We start from the raw sequence: 22,988 nt of genomic DNA, 5'->3' as shown, positions 1-22,988 counted from the left end.
TTAAATTATAAGTAATTTTTTCAAGTGGAATGCAGTTAAGAATTTCATTCTTCCGACGATCTATACTTAAGTATGAATCCGATTTCCAAGTAACTGCAATAGCAATAGCAATGCAATTTTTATGAATTCTTTCTGATGTTTATTCAATTTGGATTTTGATTTTATCCCTTCAATATCGCCGAGTAAAAAAAATATTGGATTGTGTGGAAGTTGTATTCCAATAATTTGTTCCAGTAAAACTCTTAAATTTGTCCAAAAATGTTGAATTTTAGAACAAGACCAAGTAGAGTGTAAAAAATTACCAATTTCTTGATTACATTGAAAACATTGATCAGATAAATTTGAGTTTAATCTATTTATTTTTTGTGGTGTAATATATATTTGATGTAAAAGGTTATATTGTACTAATCTTAGTCGAACATTTATTGTATTTGTCATACTCTCAAGACATAATCTTGACCAACTTGTTTCATCAATTTTAATATTCAAATCAATTTCCCATTTTTGTCTTGACTTATGAATTCCTTGTTTAATTGCCTGTTTTTGAATCAAATTATACATACCAGAAATAATTTTAAATTTTTTCCTTTATGAATTAAAGTTACTATTTCATTAGGTTTCAGCAATAACATTGTTTGACCCAGTTTATCTCTTAAATAAGTCCTTAATTCGAAATAACAGAAAAGAGTGTTATTTGATATTTTACATTTACTCTTTAATTGGTCAAATGACATTAATAGACCTCCTTCAAAACAGTCTCCTATATACCTAATCCCTTTGTGAAACCAGTTATATAAAAGTTGATTATCCATTGTAAAAGGGATAAGTTTATTTTGAATTAAAGGTCGCTTTGCTAATAAAGATTTCTTTATCTCATCATCTTATTCCATAAATCAATTAAATGTTTTAGTATACGAGATTCTTTCGTTTCCCGTATCCATTTAGATTCCTATTTATATATAAAATCTTCTGTTATATTTTCTCCTATTTTGTCTAATTCTATTCTAATCCATGCTGGTTTATCTTCATCAAAAAATGATGCAATAAATCTAAGTTGATTTGCTTTGTAATAATTCTTAAAATTTGCTAATTGTAACCCTCCTAGGTCAAATTTCCATGTCAATTTTTCCCAACGATATTCTTGATATCTTACCTTTCCAAAGGAATTTCCTCACACATTTACTTAACTCTTTAAAAAATTTCTGCGATAATTGTTTTGGTAATATTTGGAATAAATATTGTAATCTAGGGAATATATTCATTTTTACAGCATTGACTCTACCTATTAATGTTATTGGTAACATCATCCATTTATCAAGATCCTCTTGAATTTGTTTCAATAATGGCAAATAATTTAATTTATATAAATTCTTTATATCATAATCAACTCTTATACCTAAATACTTTATACCATTTATTGGCCATCTAAATTGAGTTATTAATCGACATTGACTATAATGGGTTAGTTAGATAAATCAGAACATCATCAGCAAATAAGCTAATTTTATATTCCTCCTGATTAACTCTGAAACCAATAATATCTGAGTCAGTTCTAATTAATTCAGCTAATGGTTCTATCGCCAACACAAGTAAAGCAGGTGATAATGGACAACCTTGCCTAGTTGACCTTGTTAACTGAAATTATGTTGCAATTTGGCCATTTGTCACCACTTTAACTTTGGGGTTAGTATTTAAAGTTTTAATCCATTTTATAAAAGATACTCCTAATCCATATTTTTCCAATACCTTAGATAAAAAATCCCATTCCAATCTATCAAATGCTTTTTCTGCATGTAAAGCAACTGCTACACTCATTTCTTCCCTCTTGTGTGCCAAATGAATTATGCTAAGTAACCGAGTTACATTATCTGCCGATTGTCTATTTTTAATAAATCCTGTTTGATCCATGTGTATTAATTTTGGTAAGTATTTAGATAATCTGTTAGATAAAATCTTTGCTATTATTTTATAATCCGTGTTCAACAAAGAAATAGGTCTATATGATGTTGGTTTTAAATTTCTCTGTATTTTTTTTTTGGCAATACTATTAAAATAGCTGTCGAAAAAGATTCTGGAAGTTTATGCGTTCTTTCTGCTTGGTGTATTAGCTCCATAAAAGGAAGAATTAATAAATCTTTAAACTTTTTGTAAAATTCAGGCGGAAAACCATCTTCTCCTGGAGATTTATTACTCTGAAGTGATCCTAGAGCTTCTTCGACCTCTTTTAATGTAAAAGGCACATCTAATCCCTTCTGTTCTTCCAAATTCAATTTTGGGAGAGTTATTTCTGATAAAAACCTTTCTATCTCAACAATATCATTTTGTGATTCTGATTGATATAATTCAGAATAATTTTGTTTTAAAGTTTATAAAGGTTTATAAATAATTTTATTTACACTTGTTCTAATTGCATTTATTGTTTTGGAAGCCTGGTCTGTTTTTAACTGCCAAGCAAGAATCTTGTGTGATCTTTCACCAAGTTCATAATATCTCTGTTTAGTTCTCATAATTGTTTTTTTTCTGTTCGGTATGTCTGAAGTGTATTATATTGTAGTTTCTTATTAACAAGTTGTCTTTGTTTTTCTTCTGTCATATATCTTTGAGATTCTTTTTCTAATTTTGTAATCTCTTTTTCCAATTGATCTATTTCTACCATATATTCCTTCTTCAGTTTAGAAGTCTAACGTACTATCTGGCCTCTCAAATATGCCTTCATCGCTTCCCATAGTATAAATTTATCATCAACTGAATGTGAGTTTGTATCTAAAAAAACTTGAATCTGTTTTTTCATAAAATCACAAAAATCTTGACGTTTTAATAATATTGAATTAAATCTCCATCTTTAAATCGATTTCTCCTTATCCATCATTATCATTGTCATTATCAAGAGGGAATGATCTGACAATATTCTTGCTTTATATTCCATATTTTTCACTCTGTCTTGAATATTCGCTGATAGTAAGAAAAAAATCTATCCTTGAATACGTTTTATGTCTATTTGAATAATCTCTTTCTCTTGGGTTAATTCTTATCCATTTATCAAACAAATTTAAATCTGTCATCAATGATAAAGATAACTTTGCTACTTTTGGTTTTGTAACAACCTTTGTTGACGTATCTAAAACTGGGTCTAGACAAAAGTTAAATTCTCCACCTATTAATATTTTATCGTGTGCGTCAGCCAAATTCAAAAAAGCCTCCTGTATAAATTTTACATCGTTTTCATTTGGTCCATAAATATTCATAAGAGTCCATAGTTCTGAAAATATTTGACAATATATAATTACATATCTTCCCGCAGAATCAATTAATACATTTTGTATTTTAATTGGTAAAGTTTTGTTGACCAAAATTGGAACTCCGCTCGCTTTTGAATTAAATGAAGCTGCTATAACATTTCCGACCCAATCTCTCTTTACTTTCTGATGTTCTATCTCTGTTAAATATAATTCTTGTATAAAAGCTATATCTATTTTCATTTTCTTAATGTATGTTAAAATTCTTTTTCTTTTCACCGGTCCATTAAGCCCATTAACATTAAAACTTTAAAAAATCAGTAAATTAGTCATTATTTTTAACGTGGCTACTCCAGTCTATAATAATACATAATATTTCAACTCTCATAGTACCTTGGGGAATTATTTTAAAATTCTCCATGTTGCTATGTGTCTCCCCTCCGATCATCCAGGCAAAGAAAGAAAGATAAAAGAAAAAATAAAACCCCGGCTAATGTTGTGAATGAAAAAAAACACAACATTACCGCCTCCGTTGTGCGGGTCATGGCAAACGCCATGATTACACACGTGAATCCTGTAGCGATCGATCCGAAGATCCCCAGCTCCCCCGTAACATGAAAAAGTATATATAAGAAAAAATAATATTACTACTCTCGATTAATATTTCTCAAATTTTTACCTGTATCATATAATTAAAAGTATATTTAAATATTCTTCTGTCCTTAATGTCCATCAACTCACTTCAGTGTCCCTGTCTTCATCTTTAATCTGTTTCACTTTTAAATCTTTACTGTGACCAGTGAATATTTGGGGGTTCTTGTGCAAACTCCTCTGCATCCCGATGATCAGTAAAAAATCTTCTTTTTCCGTCATCCAAAACAATTATCAGTGTTGCTGAGTGGCGTAATATAAATTTGTATCCCTTTTCCCATAAAACATTTTTCGCTGGCTTAAATTTCTGCTTTCTCTTCAAAAGGTCATAACTTATATCAGGATAGAAAATAACTGCTTTCCCTTCTATCATCAATGGCTCATTTTTCTTTCTGGCATATTGGGCAGCCGCCTTCAGGATCTTTTCTTTACCTTGATATCTTAAGCATTTTATCAAGATTGGTCGTGGATTTTGATCTTAAAGCTCTGTGGACCCTTTCGATTTCAATCAACTGGGTTCCCTCTTCCATTTCCAAATTTTCCGGGATCCATTTTTCAAAAAATTTTATTGGATCCTCTCCCTCTATCCCTTCTTTTAAGACCAACAATTTTAATATTATTTCGTCTACTAAAATTTTCAAGCACGTCTATTTTTTCCAACAGTCGTTTTCTTTCTGATGTCCAGGCAAGAGTATTATCTTCCATTTTCTTCACTCTCAATAGTGTCTCCCGTTATTTCTTCCAGGTTTTTAACTTTCTTGTCCATTTTCTCCTGTTTTTTCACCATTTTATCAAACATAGCCTTCATATTTTTAATCTTTTTGTATTATTTTAATTTTTTTAAATTCTTTTAATTCATGCATTATTTGCACCAAAGGAGGAACTCTTATGTTTCCAGAATATCTTCCACCTCCAATCTCTTCCTGTTGTTCTTCTTTTACCTCATCTTCTTCATCTGTATGTTCCAGAGAATCCGAATCCACCGCGGGTTCATTCTCACTTCCGCTTCCAATGGGAGCTGGGATTTGTAGTTAAATTTGCTAATGTTTGCGCATGCCCTTTCCTGCGCGCACGCGCAGTTCCTGTTGTTCCTTCTTGGAGACTATTGATGCTGCGGGCGATTTCTGTTCTGTATCGCCGGATTGAGATGCACTTGAGTCCGAGGCTTCTTCATGGTGGCCAGTTCAACTTGTACTACCTTCAAAGTAATCGTTTTCTTCTTTGTCTGTTTAGGAGGCATATCTAAGGAAAATCCTGAGTAGTTTAGACGTAGTTTTTAGGAAATATTTACTAACTTTTCTTCACTTAAACATTAATTTATTAGTTTTTTTTTACGGGAGAGCTGGATATCCGCGTCTCGATCCCACGTCATCACATGACGTCCCCTCCCCAAACAATTTGTGTGTGTTACTCTGCTTTAAATATACAAAATTATTTGGCCTCCACAGTTGCCTGTGGCAGATTCACTATCCTGTGGATAAAGGAATTCCTCCTCATCTCTGTCCTAAATGGACATCCCTATAGTCGGAGGCTGTGCTTACCGTTCTCGACCCACCCACATCCTCCCAACATCAACTCTCTCCTGACAGGTGTCAGAGAGATCTGGTGAGACCCTTCATCAGGACCTGTGTAGCTTGGATTACCAGCATCTGCAGATTTTCTCCTGTTTGATTTTTAAAGCAGAAGTTAATAAGTAAACTTCTTGATTAGTCAGAGTCTCAAAACTTACGGGGAGGAAGCGGGAGAATAGGGTTGAGAGGGATAATAAATCAGCCATTCTTCTAAACTCCGGTGAGTACAGGCCCAGAACCATCAAACACTCCTCATATGTTAACTCTTTCATTCCCAGAATTATTCTTGTGCATCTTCTGGACCCCCTCCAATGCCAGTACATGTTTTCCGATAGAAGGGACCCAAAACTGCTCACAATACTCCAAGTGTGGTCTGACCAATGCCTTATTAAAACCTCAGAAATACATCCTTGCTCTTGTACTCTAATCCTCTCGAAATGAAAGCAAACATTGAGTTTGCCAATCTTACCACTGACACAAACTGCAAGTTAACCTTCAGGGAATACTGCACAAGGACACCCAAGTCCCTTTGCACCTCTGATTTTTGAAGTTTGCCCTGTTTACAGAATTGTTTATGTCTTTATTCCTTTGACCAAAGTCGTACCTGCCTAAGTTTCTACCTGCCAAACTCTACCTGTGCTACAAGATGCTTATTACGTATACTGGTTCATTCAAATACGACCATAAGACAAAGCAGCAGAAGCCGGCCATTCGGCCCTTTGAATCTGCTCCGCCATTTTATCATGAGCTGATCCATTCTCCCATTTAGTGCCACACCCCCACCGTCTCACCATGACCTTTGATGCCCTGGCTACTCAGATACCTATCAATCTTTGCCTTAAATACACCCAATGACCTGGCCTCCACTGCCGCAAGAAATTCACAGATTCACCACCCTCTGGCTAAAAAAATTTCTTCACATCTCCGTTCTGAACGGTCGCCCTTCAATCCTTAAGTCATGCTCTCTCGTACTGGACTCCCCCACCATGGGAAACAATTTGCCACATCCACTCTGTCCATGCTCTTTAACATTCGAAATGTTTCTGTGAGGTTCCCTCTCATTCCAAGTGAGGTCTTACCATTGCCTTATAGAGCCTCAACATCACATCCCTGCTCCTATACTCTATTCCTCTAGAAATGAATGCCAACATTGCATTCGCCTTCTTCACCACCGACTCAACCTGCAGGTTAACCTTAAGGGTATCCTGCACGAGCACTCCCAAGTCCCGTTGCAATTCAGAACTTTGAATTCTCTCTCCATTTAAATAATAGTCTGCCCATTTATTTCTTCTACCAAAGTGCATGACCATACACTTTTCAACTTTGTATTTCATTTGCCACTTCCTTGACCATTCTCCCAATCTATCCAAGTCTCTCTGCAGACTCTGTTTCCTCAGCACTACCGTCCCCTCCACCTATCTTTGTATCATCAGCAAACTTAGCCAAAAAGCTATCTATTCTATAATCCAAATCGTTGATATACAACGTAAAAAGAAGCGGCCCCAACACGGACCCCTGTGGAACACCACTGGTAACTGGCAGACAACCAGAATGGGATCCTGTATTCCCACTCTCTGTTTCCTGCCTATCAGCCAACGCTCTATCGACGTACGTAATTTTCCCATAATTCCATGGGCTCTTATCTTGTTTAGCAGCCTCATGTGTGGCACTTTGTCAAAGGCCTTTTGAAAATCCAAATACACAACATCCACTGCATCTCCCTTGCCTAGCCTACTTGTAATTACCTCAAAAAATTTCAATGGGTTTGTCAGCAGGATTTATCTTTAAGGAAACCACGCTGAGTTTGGCCTATCTTGTCATATGCCTCCAGGTACACCGTAACCTCATCCTTGACAATTGACTCCAGAAACTTCCCAACCATTTCTCAAGCTAACAGGTCTATAATCCACTTTTTGCTTCCTTACCCCTTTCTTAAATACCAGAGTGGCATTTGCAATCTTCCACTCCTCTGGAACCATGCCAGCATCTATTGACTTTTGAAAGATCATTGCTAATGCCTCCGCGATCTCTACAGCTACTTCCTTCAAAACACAAGGGTGCATTCCATCTGGTCCTGGAGATTTATCTACCTTTAGACTATTCAGCTTCCTGAGTACTTTCTCTGTCGTAATTGTGACTGCGCACACTTCTCTTCCCTGACACCCTTGAGTGTCCGGTATACTGCTGATATCTTCCTCAGTGAGGACAGATGAAAATACTCGTTCAGTTCCTCAGCCATCTCCTTATCTCCCATTACAATTTCTCCAGCATCATTTTCTATCTGTCCTATATCCACTCTCACCTGTTTTTTATTCATTATATACTTGAAAAATCTTTTAGTATCTTCTTTGATATTATTTGCTAGCTTCCTTTCATAGTTTATCTTTTCCCTCTTAATGGCCTTCTTAGTTTCCTTTTGTAAGCTTTTAAAAACTTCCCAATCCTCTGTCTTCCTAATATTTTTTGTTTCGTTGAATGCCCTCTCCTTTGCTTTTACTTTGGCTTTCACTTCTCTTGTCAGTCACGGTCACATCCTTTTTCCATTCGAAAATTTCTTCTTTTTTGGAATATATCTGTCTTGCACATTCCTCACTTCTCACATAAACTCCAGCCACTGCTGCTCTGCCGTCCTCCCGCTAGTGTCCCTTTCCAGTCAAATTTGGCCAGTTCCTCTCTCATGCCACTGTAATTTCCTTTACTCCACTGAAATACCGACACATCGGATTTCGGCTTCTCTTTCTCAAATTTCACAGTGAACTCAATCATGTTACGATCACTGCGTCCTAACGGTTCCTTCACCTCAATCTCTCTAATCACCTCTGGGTCATTACACAATATCCAATCCAGTATCTCTGATCCCCTGGTGGGCTCAACAACAAGCTGTTCTGAAAAGCCATCTCGTAGACATTCTACAAATTCTCTCTCTTGAGATCCAGTGTTGACCTGATTTTCCCAATCCACTTGCAAGTTAAAATCCCCCACAATTATCATAACACTGCCCTTCTGGCAAGCCTTTTCTATTTCCTGTTGTAATTTGTAGTCCACCTCACTGCAGCTGTTAGGAGGCCTGTATATAACTGCCATCAGGGTTCTTTTACCCCTGCGATTTCTTAGCTCAACCCATAAAGATTCTGCACCTTCCGATCCTATGTCACCTCTTTCTAATGATTTAATATCATTTCTTACCAATAAAGCCACGCCACCCCCTCTGCCTACCTGCCTATCCTTCCGATACACAGTGTATCCTTGGACGTTCAGCTCTCAGAGACATGCATCCTTTAGCCACGTCTCGGTGATGGCCACAAAATTATACCTGCCAATCTGTAGCTGTACGATAAGATCACCCACCTTATTCCTTATGGTGTGTGTATTTAAGTATAATACCTTAAGTCCAGTATTTGGTACTTTTTGTTTTCATTGCACTGCAACTCATCCCATTGGCTACAAATTTGCCCCATCACCTGCCTGTCCTTCCTGACATCTTTACTGCTCACTATCTTAGATTTATTTCTGTTTCCCCCTCCACCACTCTATCATTCCGTTTTCCCATACCCCTGCCAAATTAGTTTAAACCCTCCCTAACAGCTCTATTAAACATTCCCGCTATGGTTCAGGTGTAACCCGTCCTTTTTGAACAGGTAATACTTCCCCCTGAAGAGATCCCAATGATCCAAGAATCTGAAGCCCTGCCCCCTGCACCAGTCTCTCAGCCACGCATTCATCTGCCTGATCCTACTATTATTGCCCTCGCTAGCACGTGGCACAGGTAGCAATCCTGAGATTACTACCCTGGAGGTCCTGCTTCTCAGCTTCATTCCTAACTCCCGGAAATCTCTCTTCAGGACCTCCTCCCTTTTCCTCTCTATGTCATTGGTACCAACATGTACCAAGACAGCTGGCTGCTCGCCCTCTCCCTTCAGAATATTCTGTACCCGATCCGAGACATCTCGTACCCTGGCACCTGGGAGGCAGCACACCATGCGGGTATCTCTACCAGGCTCACAGCATCTCCTGTCTGTTCCCCTGACTATGGAATCCCCTATGACTACCGCATTCCTGTTCTCCCTCCTTCCCTCCTGCACAACAGTGCCAGGCTCAATGCCAGAGACCCGGTCACCGTGGCCGTCCCCTGTCAGGTCATCCCCCTCAACAGCATCCGAAACGATATACTCGTTGCTGAGGGGGGCAGCCACAGGGGTGCTCTCCACTATCCGGGCATTTCCCTTCCCTCTCCTGACAGTCACCCAGTTTTCTGACCCCTGTAGCCTAGGGATGACTACCCCCCTGTAGCTCCTGTCTATCACCTCTTCATTTTCTCTAATAAGCAGTAGGTCATCAAGCTGCAGCTCCAGATCCCTAACACGGTCTCCGAGGAGCTGAATCTCGGTTCACCTGGTGCAGATGTGGCTATCAGGGAGGCTGGAGGTCTCCCAGGATTCCCACATCTGACACCCTGAACAAAGCACTAACCCTGCAGACATGCTACCTAATTCTACAGGAATGAAACAAAGAAAGATAGGTCTACTCACCCACTTACTTCGCCAAATACACAAACTTTTTAAACCATTGGCTAATGTGCTCTGCTTTTCCTCCGTCCGTCCAGGCCGATTTGCCAAGGGGAGAAAAAGAGTCGGTTCCTCGCTCTCGCCTCTTCCCGTTACCGTCTAAGCCCGTTGAGCCAAAGCCCTACACTCTGCTGCCACCCACTCCGCTGCCCGCTGTAAGGGTGGTCATCTTTTTAAACTCTCCGCGCTGTCCTGCGCAGTCTCGCCGTTCTTGTACGCAAAGTTTTTTTTTAAAAAACTGCCTTCCTTCAGAATTTAGCTCCCACGCCGCCCTTCTTGTCCCAATCTAAAAAAACACTTTCAGTCCTGTATTCATCAGCCTATTCCACACTGTCCACATGAAATTCAGCAAGGCCTTTGATGTCGATGATAGACCACACTTGGAGCGTTGTCTGCATTTCCGGTTCCCAAATATGGGGAGGATGTCATTACACTGGACAGGAGGCTTCAGGAGGATGTTACCGGGCCTGGGGGCTTGGGTTAAACGCAGAGAGTGGATAAGATAGATAGATAGATACTTTATTCATCCCCATGGGGAAATTCAACATTTTTTCCAATGTCTCATACACTTATTGTAGCAAAACTAATTACATACAATACTTAACTTAGTAAAAATATGATATGCATCTAAAATCACCCTCTCAAAAAGCATTAATAATAGCTTTTAAAAAGTTCTTAAGTAGTTTACTTAAATACATTGAGTCCTAACCCCGGCACTTTAACATATCTTACTCCTGGCAGTTGAATTGTAAAGTCGAATGGCATTGGGGAGTATTGATCTCTTCATCCTGTCTGAGGAGCATTGCATCGATAGCAACCTGTCGCTGAAACTGCTTCTCTGTCTCTGGATGGTGCTATGTAGAGGATGTTCAGGGTTTTCCATAATTGACCGTAGCCTACTCAGCGCCCTTCGCTCTGCTACCGATGTTATACTCTCCAGTACTTTGCCCACGACAGAGCCCGCCGTCCTTACCAGCTTATTAAGACGTGAGGCGTCCCTCTTCTTAATGCTGACTCCCCAACACGCCACCACAAAGAAGAGGGCGCTCTCCACAACTGACCTATAGAACATCTTCAGCATCTCACTACAAACATTGAATGACGCCAACCTTCTAAGGAAGTACAGTCGACTCTGTGCCTTCCTGCACAAGGCATCTGTGTTGGCAGACCAGTCTAGCTTCTCGTCTAACTGTACTCCCAGATACTTGTAGGTCTTAACCTGCTCCACACATTCTCCATTAATGATCACTGGCTCCATATGAGGCCTAGATCTCCTAAAGTCCACCACCATCTCCTTGGTCTTGGTGATATTGAGACGCAGGTAGTTTGAGTTGCACCATATCACAAAGTCCTGTATCAGTTTCCTATACTCTTCCTCCTGTCCATTCCTGACACACCCCACTATGGCCGTGTCATCAGCGAACTTCTGCACATGGCAGGCTATTCAGCTGTACTGTAGGATGTTCAGGTATGACCCATTATCGAGGTAAATAATTCATAAGGAGCTTAAATAACGTTTGTTTTTCCAAGAAATGGGAGTACAGAACCAGAGGCCTCAGATTGAAAGTGAGATGGGAAATTTTTCTGAGTGGTCTATTGGGTAATATTCTCATGGAGAGGGAGGTTGGTAAATGGAATTTGACCTCAGACGCTGTAGAAACAGGTAAAAATAAAATATTTTAAAATAAATTTGGACAGGTGCACAGAAGGGAAATGGTTAAAGGTTAAACACACACAAGAACTTTTTAAAAGCTATTATTAATGCTTTTTGAGAGAGTGATTTAGATGCATATCATATTTTGACTGAGTTAAGTATTGGTTGTAATTAGTTTTGCTACAATAAGTGTATGGGACATTGGAAAAAAATGTTGAATTTCCCCACGGGGATGAATAAAGTATCTATCTATCTAAAAATGGACCATGCTCAAGAAGACACCTTAGTCTTGCAGATTGATGAAGTGGGCCGTGAGTTCAACATCCGTCAAACCCTCCCAGATCATCCTCCTGAGGAATCTCACCCCGGAGTCTGTCTGTGAAGTGTTGATGTGACGTCACGTCAGAGGGCAGCTCAGTGCCACAGAACAGACAGACTGGGTAAGGACGGCAGATTTCAATCCTAAATGGGAATTTGTGCATATTTCTGTGGCCGTGTGTCACACTCTGATAGTATATTGTGTGTGTGTGTGTGTGTGTGTCTGTGTGTGTGTCTGTGTGTGTGTATGTGTGTGTGTGTGTGTGTGTGTGTGTGTGTGTGTGTGTGTGTGTGTGTGTGTGTGTGTGTGTGTGTGTGTCTGTTGATTGTGGTAAATATTCGTCTGGTGTGTATACACATTGAAGGAGAGTGTGCATATTGAAGAATTTGTATGTTACAGTGTGCCATCACATGTCTGGTGTGTGTTGACAATGTGTCACATGTGATTGAGTTGTTTAAATGAATAAATGACTGTCTCTGAAGAGACTGGTTTCCAGGTTACTGAGGGAAATAACAACGTACATTGCTGAGGCTGTGACTACAATCTGCCAGTCCTTCCTGTGTATGTGTGTGAGGGAGCTTTGCCAGGCCGTTATGCTGTGTGTGCTTCTCCCGAGATGAAATCTTGACCCATGTCAATGCTTGTTGGTGTGTCCGAGCTCATTCTCACAATGCTTTGATGTAGTGGTCTGATCACCATAAGACATAGGAGCAGAATTAGGCCATTTGCCCATCGAGTCTGCTCCGCCATTCAATCATGGCTGATCCTTTTGTTCCCTCCTCAGCCCCCCTGCCTTCTCCCCGTAACCTTTGATACTGTGTCCAATCTAGAACCTATCAAGCTCTGCCTTAAATACACACAGCAAGTTCCACAAATTCACCAGCCGCTGGCTCAAATTTGTTCACATGTGCTTTAAATAGATGCCCCTCTAATTTGAGGCTGTGCCCTGTTGTCCTAAACTCCACCACCATGGGAAACATCCTTTCCACATCTACGTTGTCTAGGACTTTCAACATTCAAAATGTTTCAATGAGATCCCCCCTCATCTTTCTAAATTCTATCGAGTACAGACACAGAACTATCAAACGTTCCTCGTATGATAACCCTTTCATTCCCGGATACATCCTTATGAAATGAACCTTCTGCAATGCCAGCACATCTTTTCTTAGAAAATTGTTCACAATACTCAAGGTGAGGCTTCACCAGTGCCTTATCAAGCCTCAGCATCACATCCCTGCTCTTGAATTGAATGCTCTATAAATCCCTTGAATTGAATACTAGCGTTGGATTTGCCTTCCTCACCATTGACTCTACCTGCAAGTTAACCTTTAGTGTGTTCTGCAGAATGACTGCTAAGTCCATTTTCATCTCAGCATTTTGGGTTTTCTCCCCATTCGAAAAAAAAAAATCCGCACATTATTTCTACGACCAAAGTGCATGACCATGCATTTTACAACACTGTATATCATTTGCCACTTTCTTTCCCATTCTCCTCATTCAAGTCCTTGTCCAGCCTAACTGTTTCCTCAACACTACTGGCCCCTCCACCAATCTTTGTATCATATGCAAACTTGGAAACAAAGCCATCTACTCCAGGACAACAGGGTATGACTTCAGGATTGAAGGACTTCCTTTTAGAACTGAGATGCGGAGAAATTACTTTAGTCAGTGTGTGGAAAATCTGTGGAATTTGTTGCCACAAGTGGCTGTTAAGGCCAAGTCATATTTAAGTCAGAGAGGATAGGGTCTTGATTAGCCAGGGCATCAAAGGGTATAGGGTGAAAGCAGGGGAGTGGGGATGACCGGAAAAATTGGATCTGCCCATGACTGAATGGTGGAGCAGACTCGATGGGCTGAATGACCTACTTCTGCTCCTATGTCTTATGGTCTATTTCATCTGCTAAATCTTGATATACAGCCTAAAATGAAGGTGTCCTAACACTGACCCCTGTGGAACACAAGTCACTGGCACTCAACCAGAAAAGGATCCCTTTACTCTCATTCGCTGTTTCCTACCAATCAGTCAATGTCCTAACCATGCCTGTAACTTTTCGGTAATACCATGGCCTCTTAACCTGGTTACCACCTTCATGTGTGGCACCTTGTCAAAGGCCTTCTGAGATTCCAAATATACAACATCCACTGCATCCCCTTTATCTATCCTGCTTGTAATCTCCTCAAAGAATCCAACAGGTTTGTCAGGCAGGATATTCCCTTAACGAAGCCATGCTGACTTGTCCTGTCTTGTCTAGTGTCACCAAGTATTCCATAACCTCATACTTAACAGTTGAGTCCAATTTCTTCCCAACCACAGAGGTGAGGCTAACTGGTCTGTAATTTCCTTTGTGTTACCTTCCCTCTTACTTAAAGAGTAATTTTCCAGCCCTCTGGCACCATGCCAGGGTCCAATAATTTTTGGGAGATCATTTCAAATGCCTCCACAATGTCAAAACCTTTTTCAGAACACTAGGGTGCAGTTCATCTGGTCCGGGTGATTTATGTACCTTTAGGTCTTTCAGCTTTTTGAGCACCTTCTCCCTTGTAACAGTAACTGCACTCACTTCTCTTCCCTCGGACCCTTCAACACCGGGCACAGTGTTAGTGTCTTCCACGGTGAAGACTGGTGCAAAATATTTGGTTTATCTGCCATCTCTTTATCCCGCGTTATTATATATCCGGCCTCATTTTCCAGCGGTCCTATATCCACTCTCATCTCTGTTTTATTTTTTTACAATACTTGAAAAACAATTTGGTATTGTTTGCTAACTTGTTTTACAAAGACAGGTGTGTACAAAGGGCCTGAAGGATCATTGGAGACCAGAGTCACCCCAACCACAAACTGTACCAGTTGCTACCATCCGGGATACGGTACCACAGCATAAATGCCAGGAGCAACAGGCTCGGGGACAGCTTCTTCAACCAGGCCAGCAGACTGATTAACTCATGCTGACACAACTGTATTTCTATGTTATATTGACCAGCATGTTATACATATAATTCATCATAAATTACTATAAATTGCGCATTGCATATTTAGATGGAGACGTAACGTAAAGATTTTAATCCTCATGTATATGAAGATGTAAGTAATAAAGTCAATTTAAATCAATTTCTTGTTTATTTTTTCCCATCCAATCATCCTTTCAGTTCCTCTCTGTAGATATTTACAAGCTTCCCAATCCTCTGTCTTCCTACTAATTTTTGTTTAGTTGTATGCCCTCTCTTTTGCCTTTACAATAACTTGTCTTCCCTTATCAGCCACGGTTTTACTATTTTGCCATTTGAGTATTTATTTATTTTTGGAATACATCTATCCTTCACCTCTCACATTCTCCCAGAAACTGACACAATTTCTGCTCTTCTCTCATCCCTGCCAGCATCTCCTTCCAATTTACTTTGGCCAACTCCTCTCTCAGACCGCTGTAATTTCTTTCACTCCTCTGAAATACTACAATGTCAGACTTCACTTTCTCCTTATCAGATTTCAAGTTGAACTCAGTCATGTTGTGAACACTACTTCCTAAGCTTTCTTTTAACTACTCACCTCTGGTTCAATACATAACACCCAATCCAGTAGAGCTGTTCCCCGAGAAGGCTCAACGACAAACTGCTCTAGAAAGCCATCACATTGCTTTCAACAAACTCACTCTCTTGAGATCCTTTACCAACCTGATTTTCCCAATTGACCTGCATGTTGAAATCTCCCATGATTATCATAACATTGTCCTTTTCATCAACCTTTTCTATTTCCAGTTGTAATCTGTGGGCCTCAGCCCACTGACTGTTGGGAGGCCTGTATATGACTGCTGTCAGTGTCATTTTTACTTTTGCAGTTCCTTACCTCAACCCACAAGATTCAACATCTTCCAATCCTATGTCGCATCTAGCTGCTGATTTACCAGCAGAGCCACGTCACCCCCTCACCCGACCTTCCTATACCACCGATACATTCTGTAACCTTGGACATTCAGCTCCCAACTACAACCATCCTTCAGCCACGTTTCCGTGATGGCCACAACATCATAACTGACAATCTGTAATAGTGCAACAAGATCATCCACCTTATTTCTCCTACTCCATGCATTGAGATATAACACTTTGTGTACTGTATCTGCTACCCTTTTTAATTCTGCATGCCTAATGCACTGATACTCACCTTGCTGGCTGCAATTTTCTCCTCTCATCTGTCCGCCATATCAGACAGTCTGACTGCACGCTATCTTTGCATTTTTACCATCAGTCCTATCCCTTCACTCCAGTTCCAACCCCGCACCCCACCAAATTAGTTGAAACCCTCCCAAACAACTCTATCAAACCTCTCTGTGAGAATATTGTTCTCCCTCGGGTCGAGGTGCAACCCATCCCTTTTGAGCAGGTCATTCCTCCACCAGAACAGATCCCGATGATCCAAGAACCTGAATCCCTGTCCCCAGCACCATCTTCTCAGCCATGTTTATCTGTCAAATTATCCTGTTTCTACCCTCACCAGCACGTGGCACAGGCAGCAATCCAGAAATTACAACCCTGGAGGTGCTGCTTCTGAGCTTTCTACCAAGCTAGCCAGATTCTTTTCAGGACCTCTTTGTTATTACTTCCGATGTAATTGGTCCCAAAATGCAACAAGTTATCTGGCTGTTTTCCCTCCCTCTCTAAAATGCTGCAGACACGATCGGAGACATCCCTGACCTTGGCACATTCGGGTGTCCAATTCCCGTCCATATATTCTCCTGTCTGTCTCCTGACAATTGAATCCCCTGTCCCTACTGCTCCCCTCTTCTGCCTCTAACAACAGTGAGAGTTGTGGTTCCAGAAGGGGGAAGACCTGTGTCAGTCAGAGTCTGCACTCACAGGGCACAGAGGACAATCCCTGTCACCACACTGATACTCGCTTTTATTCCCTACAATATCATCAAGTCAGTATTAAATTCCCAGCTCCTGTGGTAGATTCAAACTCATGTCCTGGTGTGTTCATGCAGTGTGTCTGGGATCAGGACACAGTGGTTCATCTGCCAGTCCCGTGTATTGGTTGTATTGTGACCCTGTGCTGGTGTGTTCAGGGGTCTGACATCTTCAGCTGACCATGTGACAGCGATGCCTCCCAGTCGGTGGGGTTGATGTGAAATAAACTTCAGTTCCCCTTCAGTCCATTATCACAGCCAATCCTTGCTTCAGCTTATAAATTAATTGTGTTTCATGAATAAGTAAAAATGAATCTTTGTAAGTTTTACCTCGGTTAATGGCATCAAGTGTTTCTCTCAGCACTGTGTTCAACAAATAGGGGTGATCGAATTTTTCAACCGGTAGGGCCTCATCTGTCACTGACAATTCGTGGACATCGTCACTGATTCTGTAAATATTAAACTGCTGGTGATAAACTGGAATTTTGAACTATTTTACAAATCCATAAAGGGTTTCAGTAAAGAGCCTGTCCTACCTCCTGTTTCGATGAGCTTCCTCCTGAAATAAATAAAAGCACAAATCTGATTAGACTTGGACTTAATGTCCACATCCTGAATTTCATCCAAATCATTACAAGGTGTTGAAAATTCCCAGTCCCACAGTCACAAACACACACCAGCAATACAAAACCACGGGGAAAATTACAGGGAAAGTTTCTGAAATTCAGACCATTACTGAGAGGATGAAACTGACAGGGAAGACAGGACAGGCTGTGCATTACCATCTGGATAAAGCGTCAGAATGATAAAATTGAACAATTTAAGATTAGTGATGGATTTGATTGCGCGAAGGTGGAAAAAGTACCTCATTATGGCGAACACGAGAGGACACAGGTGCTTGGAAGTAGTACGGAGGAGATGTCAGGAGTAAGTTTTTTGGAATGGGTGGAATGAGCTGCCGGCAATGAAGGTGGAGGTGGATGCGATAGGGTCTTTCAAGAGACTCCCACACAGGTACATGGAGATTAGAAAAATAGAGAGCTATGGGTAACTCGAGGTAATTTCTAAAGTGAATACATGTTTGGCACAGCATTGTGGGCCAAAGAGACTGTATTGTGCTGTATGTTTTCTTTGTTTCTATGTTTCTATTTATGGGGAGACCTTCAGTCAAAGATAAAATGCCAGGTGGTTTTTAATAAATCCCACAAGAAATTTAGTGAAGAGGATGTGGAACTCCGTGCCACAGGAGTGGTTGAAATGGAACAGCAGAGATTGAATGTAATGGGGAGGCTGGATAAACACGTGAGGGACCAGAGAGTTCGGGGCACTGTTGCTGGGTGCGGTGAGTAGGTGGCAGGAGGTTTGTGCAGAGGGGAAATTGATAGAAGATGGACCGAATGGCCTGCTCATGACAGAGAACGGGACACAATCCCATGTAAAAATAATTCGAGAAAGTAGAGACAGTGAAAGTTTCCGTAATCTGATGGAAACCGGATATGGAGGCTAAGTCTGATGTGTGGGTCACATTCTTTGTACTCACTGATTGACAGAGAGACCCTCACACCCACCTCACCACACACTCACAGCCTGTGACTAGAACTGGGTGTTAATGGGAGTTTTAGAGGATATTTAATGTTCTAATTAAGGACACAATCAGCAGCTCTGTGTTATGATCAGAGTAAATCATTTCAGAGAAGATTACATTCTGTTCTGGGATGTACAGAAGTTGTGGAAGTCCAGTTTTTGGAAAACATCAACCCTGAATAGTTGCATCAATTGTCTGGTGAGAAACAGTTTACTGCCATTTGTAAACACTGTGTGTAGGAGCAACACGTCAGTTTTCTGTCTGCGTTGTATTCTGTGTTAGGTGTTTATTACGATAACCAGTCAGGTGAGTGGGGACATCGTAAAAGTGAAGGGAATAAGTTACATATTCATACTTTGTTCTGTGTTGTTTTGATCCTGGGACTGGCAGATGCCATATCTTTTGTTGACCGATTAATTGCAGTTTAATTTATGATTAATAATGCTGAAATTTCATCGCTTAAATATTGTATGTTGCTGATAAAGGATCGAATATCTGTCTCCGACATTTTAGAATGTCATTAGCGGAGTGATTGGAGGTTCGTCATGCAAGAAGAACACTCTGTGTGAGGTCACCAGCAGCGGCAATTGATTAGGTTGAATTGGCCGCTGTGCTGTGTTTATTTCAAACATACCACTGTTCATTTAGTTCAATTTGACAGAAATAAATTGAAATGTAATCCCTCACCTTGAGAAACATCACACTGTCTTTTTGATCCATCTGTTCCTTTAACTTAGTGATTTCCTCCTGAATAATCCTTATATTCTCTTGAATCTTAAGAAGACTTTTCTCCATTGGGTTGAGAATCCTCTTCTCTTCTTCCCTGAGATCCCCGAGTAAGCTCTGCTCTTTCTCAGTGATAATCTGGCGCAGTTCAGCAAACTGGGATGTGATGTGGGTCTGAACACTGTGTGACTGTTCCTGTCGAATAAAAGGTGAAGATTAATATACTGCATTGCTGTGTTGTATTTCCTTATGACATTAAGGTGACCATTCGGCCCATTGGGGTCCATACTACTTCTGAGACATTCCCGTCAACCCCATTCCCTCACGTTTTCCTGAAACCTATTCCCCCCATTGACCCATTAACCCCCACCTGATTCACATATACCCTCCCCCACCTTCACAGGGTTAATTGTAATTAACCATTTAACCAGCATGTTCTTGGGATGTGTCTAAAACCGTCATGGCCACAGGGAGAGCATGCAATCTCCACACAGATAGCAGCAGAGGTCAGGATCGAACCCAGGTCACTGGAGCTGCGATTCTCGGCTATTCTGCATTAAATGGAGCAAAACTCGACAGTAATATCAGAAATTCCGCTCAGGAAGCCTCACCCGAACTCCGGAAATCTTCTCTTTCTGTTGCTGCTCTTTTTCCTGGAAGTCTGATTTCTTTTTTGTGAGAGAGTCTAAGGAAGATTTTAGCTGATCCTGGAAGTCAGAGAGTGAAGGAAATAGAAAAAAAGATGCATCGAAATAAACAGGGGATCAAACCCGATTATCGCACAAAATGCCGGAGGAACTCAGTGAGTCAGGCAGCATCTATTCAGGGGAAATAAACAGCCGGTGTTTCGGGATGAGACCCTTCATTGGGCCTAGGAAGGAATGGGACAGCAGCCAGAATAAAAAGGTTGGGGATGAGAACCAGCTGACAGGTGACGGGTGAGACAATGTGAGGGGGAACGTGGGGGAGGGTGATGAAGTGAGAAGCTGAGAGGGGACAGGTGGAAGAGGTAAAGGTTTGGAGAAGAAGGAATCTAGTACGAGAAGACAATCGACCATGGAGGAAACGGGAGGAACTGGGCTGTTTGCGGCCCTGAATGGTGACGAGGGAGGAGGTTAGGAGTCAGGTGTAGCACTTGTCCCGCTTGCAGGTGTCGGTGCCAGGAGGGAGATCAGTGGGGAGGAGCGAGTGGATCAGGGCGATACAGTACGTAGAGCGCGATCCGTATGGAGAGCGGAGAGTTGCGGGGTGCGGAGTTGGGCTGTGGGACGGAGAGATGCTAAAATCCCGTTAGAGATGGCGGAAGTTGCAGAGGGTCGTGTGACAAGTGTGATGGTATGTAGGACAAATGAAATATTTTAAGTATTAAGCTAACGTTAGTTTTTACCTTGTAGATTTTAACAGCTTCTTTAATCGGCATGAAGCGGTGCTCTCTGTGTTCCTGCGCAACTGCACAGACCAGACAGATCAGTGTCTTGTCCGTTTCACAAAACAGCTTCAGCTCTTCCTCATGTTCCTCGCAGTGAAGTTTTCTTTCCTTCCCTTTCGGATTCAGATTCAGATTTCGAGCTTTTTCAGCCAGATTTGCTAAGGCCCGATTCACCCTGAGGGTGCGGTCAGCAAACACCGCTCTACATTCCGGGCAGGAGTTTCTCTGCTCCCTTTCCCAACACCGTGTGATACAAGAGCGACAGAAGTTGTGTCCACACTCCAGTGACATCGGATCGGTGAAGAAATCCAGGCAGATGGGACAAATTACTTCCTCGGTCCAACTCTCGGCCTGTCCTTTCGAAGCCATGTTAACTCCCAGCACTTCCTGATTCAGAATGCTTTCACTTTCGGGGAGCTGCTGATCCCCTGCAGTACCGCGATTGTCCACTACGCGCGCTGCAGACTCAGGGAATGAACATTCTGCTGCTGGATGTGTTCAGTGGAAATTCTGGCTATATCCATGTTAGTGTGGGATCAACAACAAATTAAACAGGGAAAAGATAAGAAAACGCCCAATGGACTGTCTAATCCCGGCGACGAGCGTAGGTGAGTTGGCCATATGCCCAGCAACCCCATCTCGTAAACACCTAGAGCGACAAAAAAAGTTAGCTGTATGCCCAAAGGCCCCATCGCTCCGATCGGAAAAACCTTTCCGGATCGAGATCCTTCATCTGAACTGTCTCAACCCGAAATGTCGATTGTCCATTTCCCTCCACAGATGCTGCCCGACCCGCTGAGTTCCTCCAGCAGCTAGTTTTTTTAATCTTTCTGCAGGTCTAAGAGAGTCAGAGTGGAGTGTAAAACGGTGGATAAGTAAACAGTGAAAACATGCCATTAAACTGGGGATGCGGAGAGAATATTGTGCTGTGAGGAGAGAGATGCAGTGGTGATGACCGACCTGTGGTTGCAGGAAAAAGCACAGGACTGGAGATTCTACGTCACAGGGTGGAAAATGTTATTTTTTCGGTAAGGTCCTGATTTCAACAGCCCTTCGTGAGAAAAACTTTGTGACTTCACCCATGTCCGTCCTGTCTCCAATAGAAGGCCTGGTCTCCTTCACTCTGGGCACAGATCAGATGTTGATACTTTTTTTGTATCAAAGTAAGCTTTATAAGCTTTATTCAGAATGATAAAACGTGCCAATAACTTTACCCAATGAATTTACATTCGTTCTCTATGGGGTCTGTTGTCGCTCATGTGCCCCCTGGGGTGGTGAACAATAATTGAGAGGCTTCCTCAGCAAACACGGCCTCTCCCAGTCGAGCAGTAGAGCGACCCGATAGTACCAATGGTGTCCCTGTCGTCTGGAATGTGCCAGTCGGCAGCATTCCTGTACGACAGGGGTTCCAAAACATTTTTTTAATGCCAAAGACCGATACCAGTAACCGTGGACCCCAGGTTGGGAACCGCTGCTCTCCGGACATCTCGGTGTGATGGCAGGCCAACAAGTTTCGAGTCTTTCCCCGAGTTGATGATCTTCCAGCAGCATTCGCTGTCCGTTTTCCTGCGCGTCCTGGGAACAGCCCGAGGATCAGTCAGCCTTCTGTCACGCAGCTGATGTGGCACAGGCCCCTGCATCTTTCTCCACAGATCTTCGCCAGCCCACAGTCCGTAAAGAGGTGAGTAAACGTCTCGTCTCCACTGCAGTAATCTCGGGGCAGCGCGCTGTGGGAGTGATCTCCGGGCATGCAGCAAGGATCAGACTGGGAGGGGCCCTCTCGTCTCCACTGCAGTAACCTCGGGGCAGCGCGCTGTGGGAGTGATCTCCGGGCATGCAGCAAGGATCAGACTGGGAGGGGCCCTCTCGTCTCCACTGCAGTAATCTCGGGGCAGCGCGCAGTGGGAGTGATCTCCGGGCATGCAGCAAGGATCAGACTGGGAGGGACCCTCTCGTTTCCACTGCAGTAATCTCGGGGCAGCGCGCTGTGGGAGTGATCTCCGGGCATGCGGCAAGGATCAGACTGGGAGGGGCCCTCTCGTCTCCACTGCAGTAATCTCGGGGCAGCGCGCTGTGGGAGTGATCTCCGGGCATGCAGCAAGGATCAGACTGGGAGGGGCCCTCTCGTCTCCACTGCAGTAATCTCGGGGCAGCGCGCTGTGGGAGTGATCTCCGGGCATGCGGCAAGGATCAGACTGGGAGGGACCCTCTCGTCTCCACTGCAGTAATCTCGGGACAGCGCGCTTTGGGAGTGATCTCCGGGCATGCAGCAAGGATCAGACTGGGAGGGGCCCTCTCGTCTCCACTGCAGTAATCTCGGGGCAGCGCGCTGTGGGAGTGATCTCCGGGCATGC

At 42.1% G+C, this 22,988-nt stretch overlaps 1 protein-coding gene across 1 annotated transcript in view; it reads right to left on the bottom strand.

The window, feature by feature from the left end:
- LOC140724017 (zinc-binding protein A33-like) overlaps positions 1 to 21,893 on the bottom strand; it is a 239,956-nt gene extending 218,063 nt beyond the window's left edge. Inside the window, exons 1-4 of the mRNA XM_073038507.1 lie at positions 21,862 to 21,893; positions 20,593 to 20,809; positions 19,817 to 19,912; positions 19,167 to 19,400 (exon numbers count right to left, since the gene is read on the bottom strand). Coding sequence (XP_072894608.1) covers positions 19,167 to 19,400; positions 19,817 to 19,912; positions 20,593 to 20,809; positions 21,862 to 21,893 — 579 coding nt within the window. The remainder of the gene's footprint in view (positions 1 to 19,166; positions 19,401 to 19,816; positions 19,913 to 20,592; positions 20,810 to 21,861) is intronic.
- Between the last annotated feature and the right edge of the window lie 1,095 nt (positions 21,894 to 22,988).

Source organism: Hemitrygon akajei, unplaced genomic scaffold (assembly GCF_048418815.1).
Source record: "Hemitrygon akajei unplaced genomic scaffold, sHemAka1.3 Scf000152, whole genome shotgun sequence".
Taxonomy (NCBI): Eukaryota; Metazoa; Chordata; class Chondrichthyes; order Myliobatiformes; family Dasyatidae; genus Hemitrygon; species Hemitrygon akajei.
The sequence above is the reverse complement of the archived record's forward strand: the minus strand, read 5'-3'. Positions and strand labels throughout refer to the sequence as shown.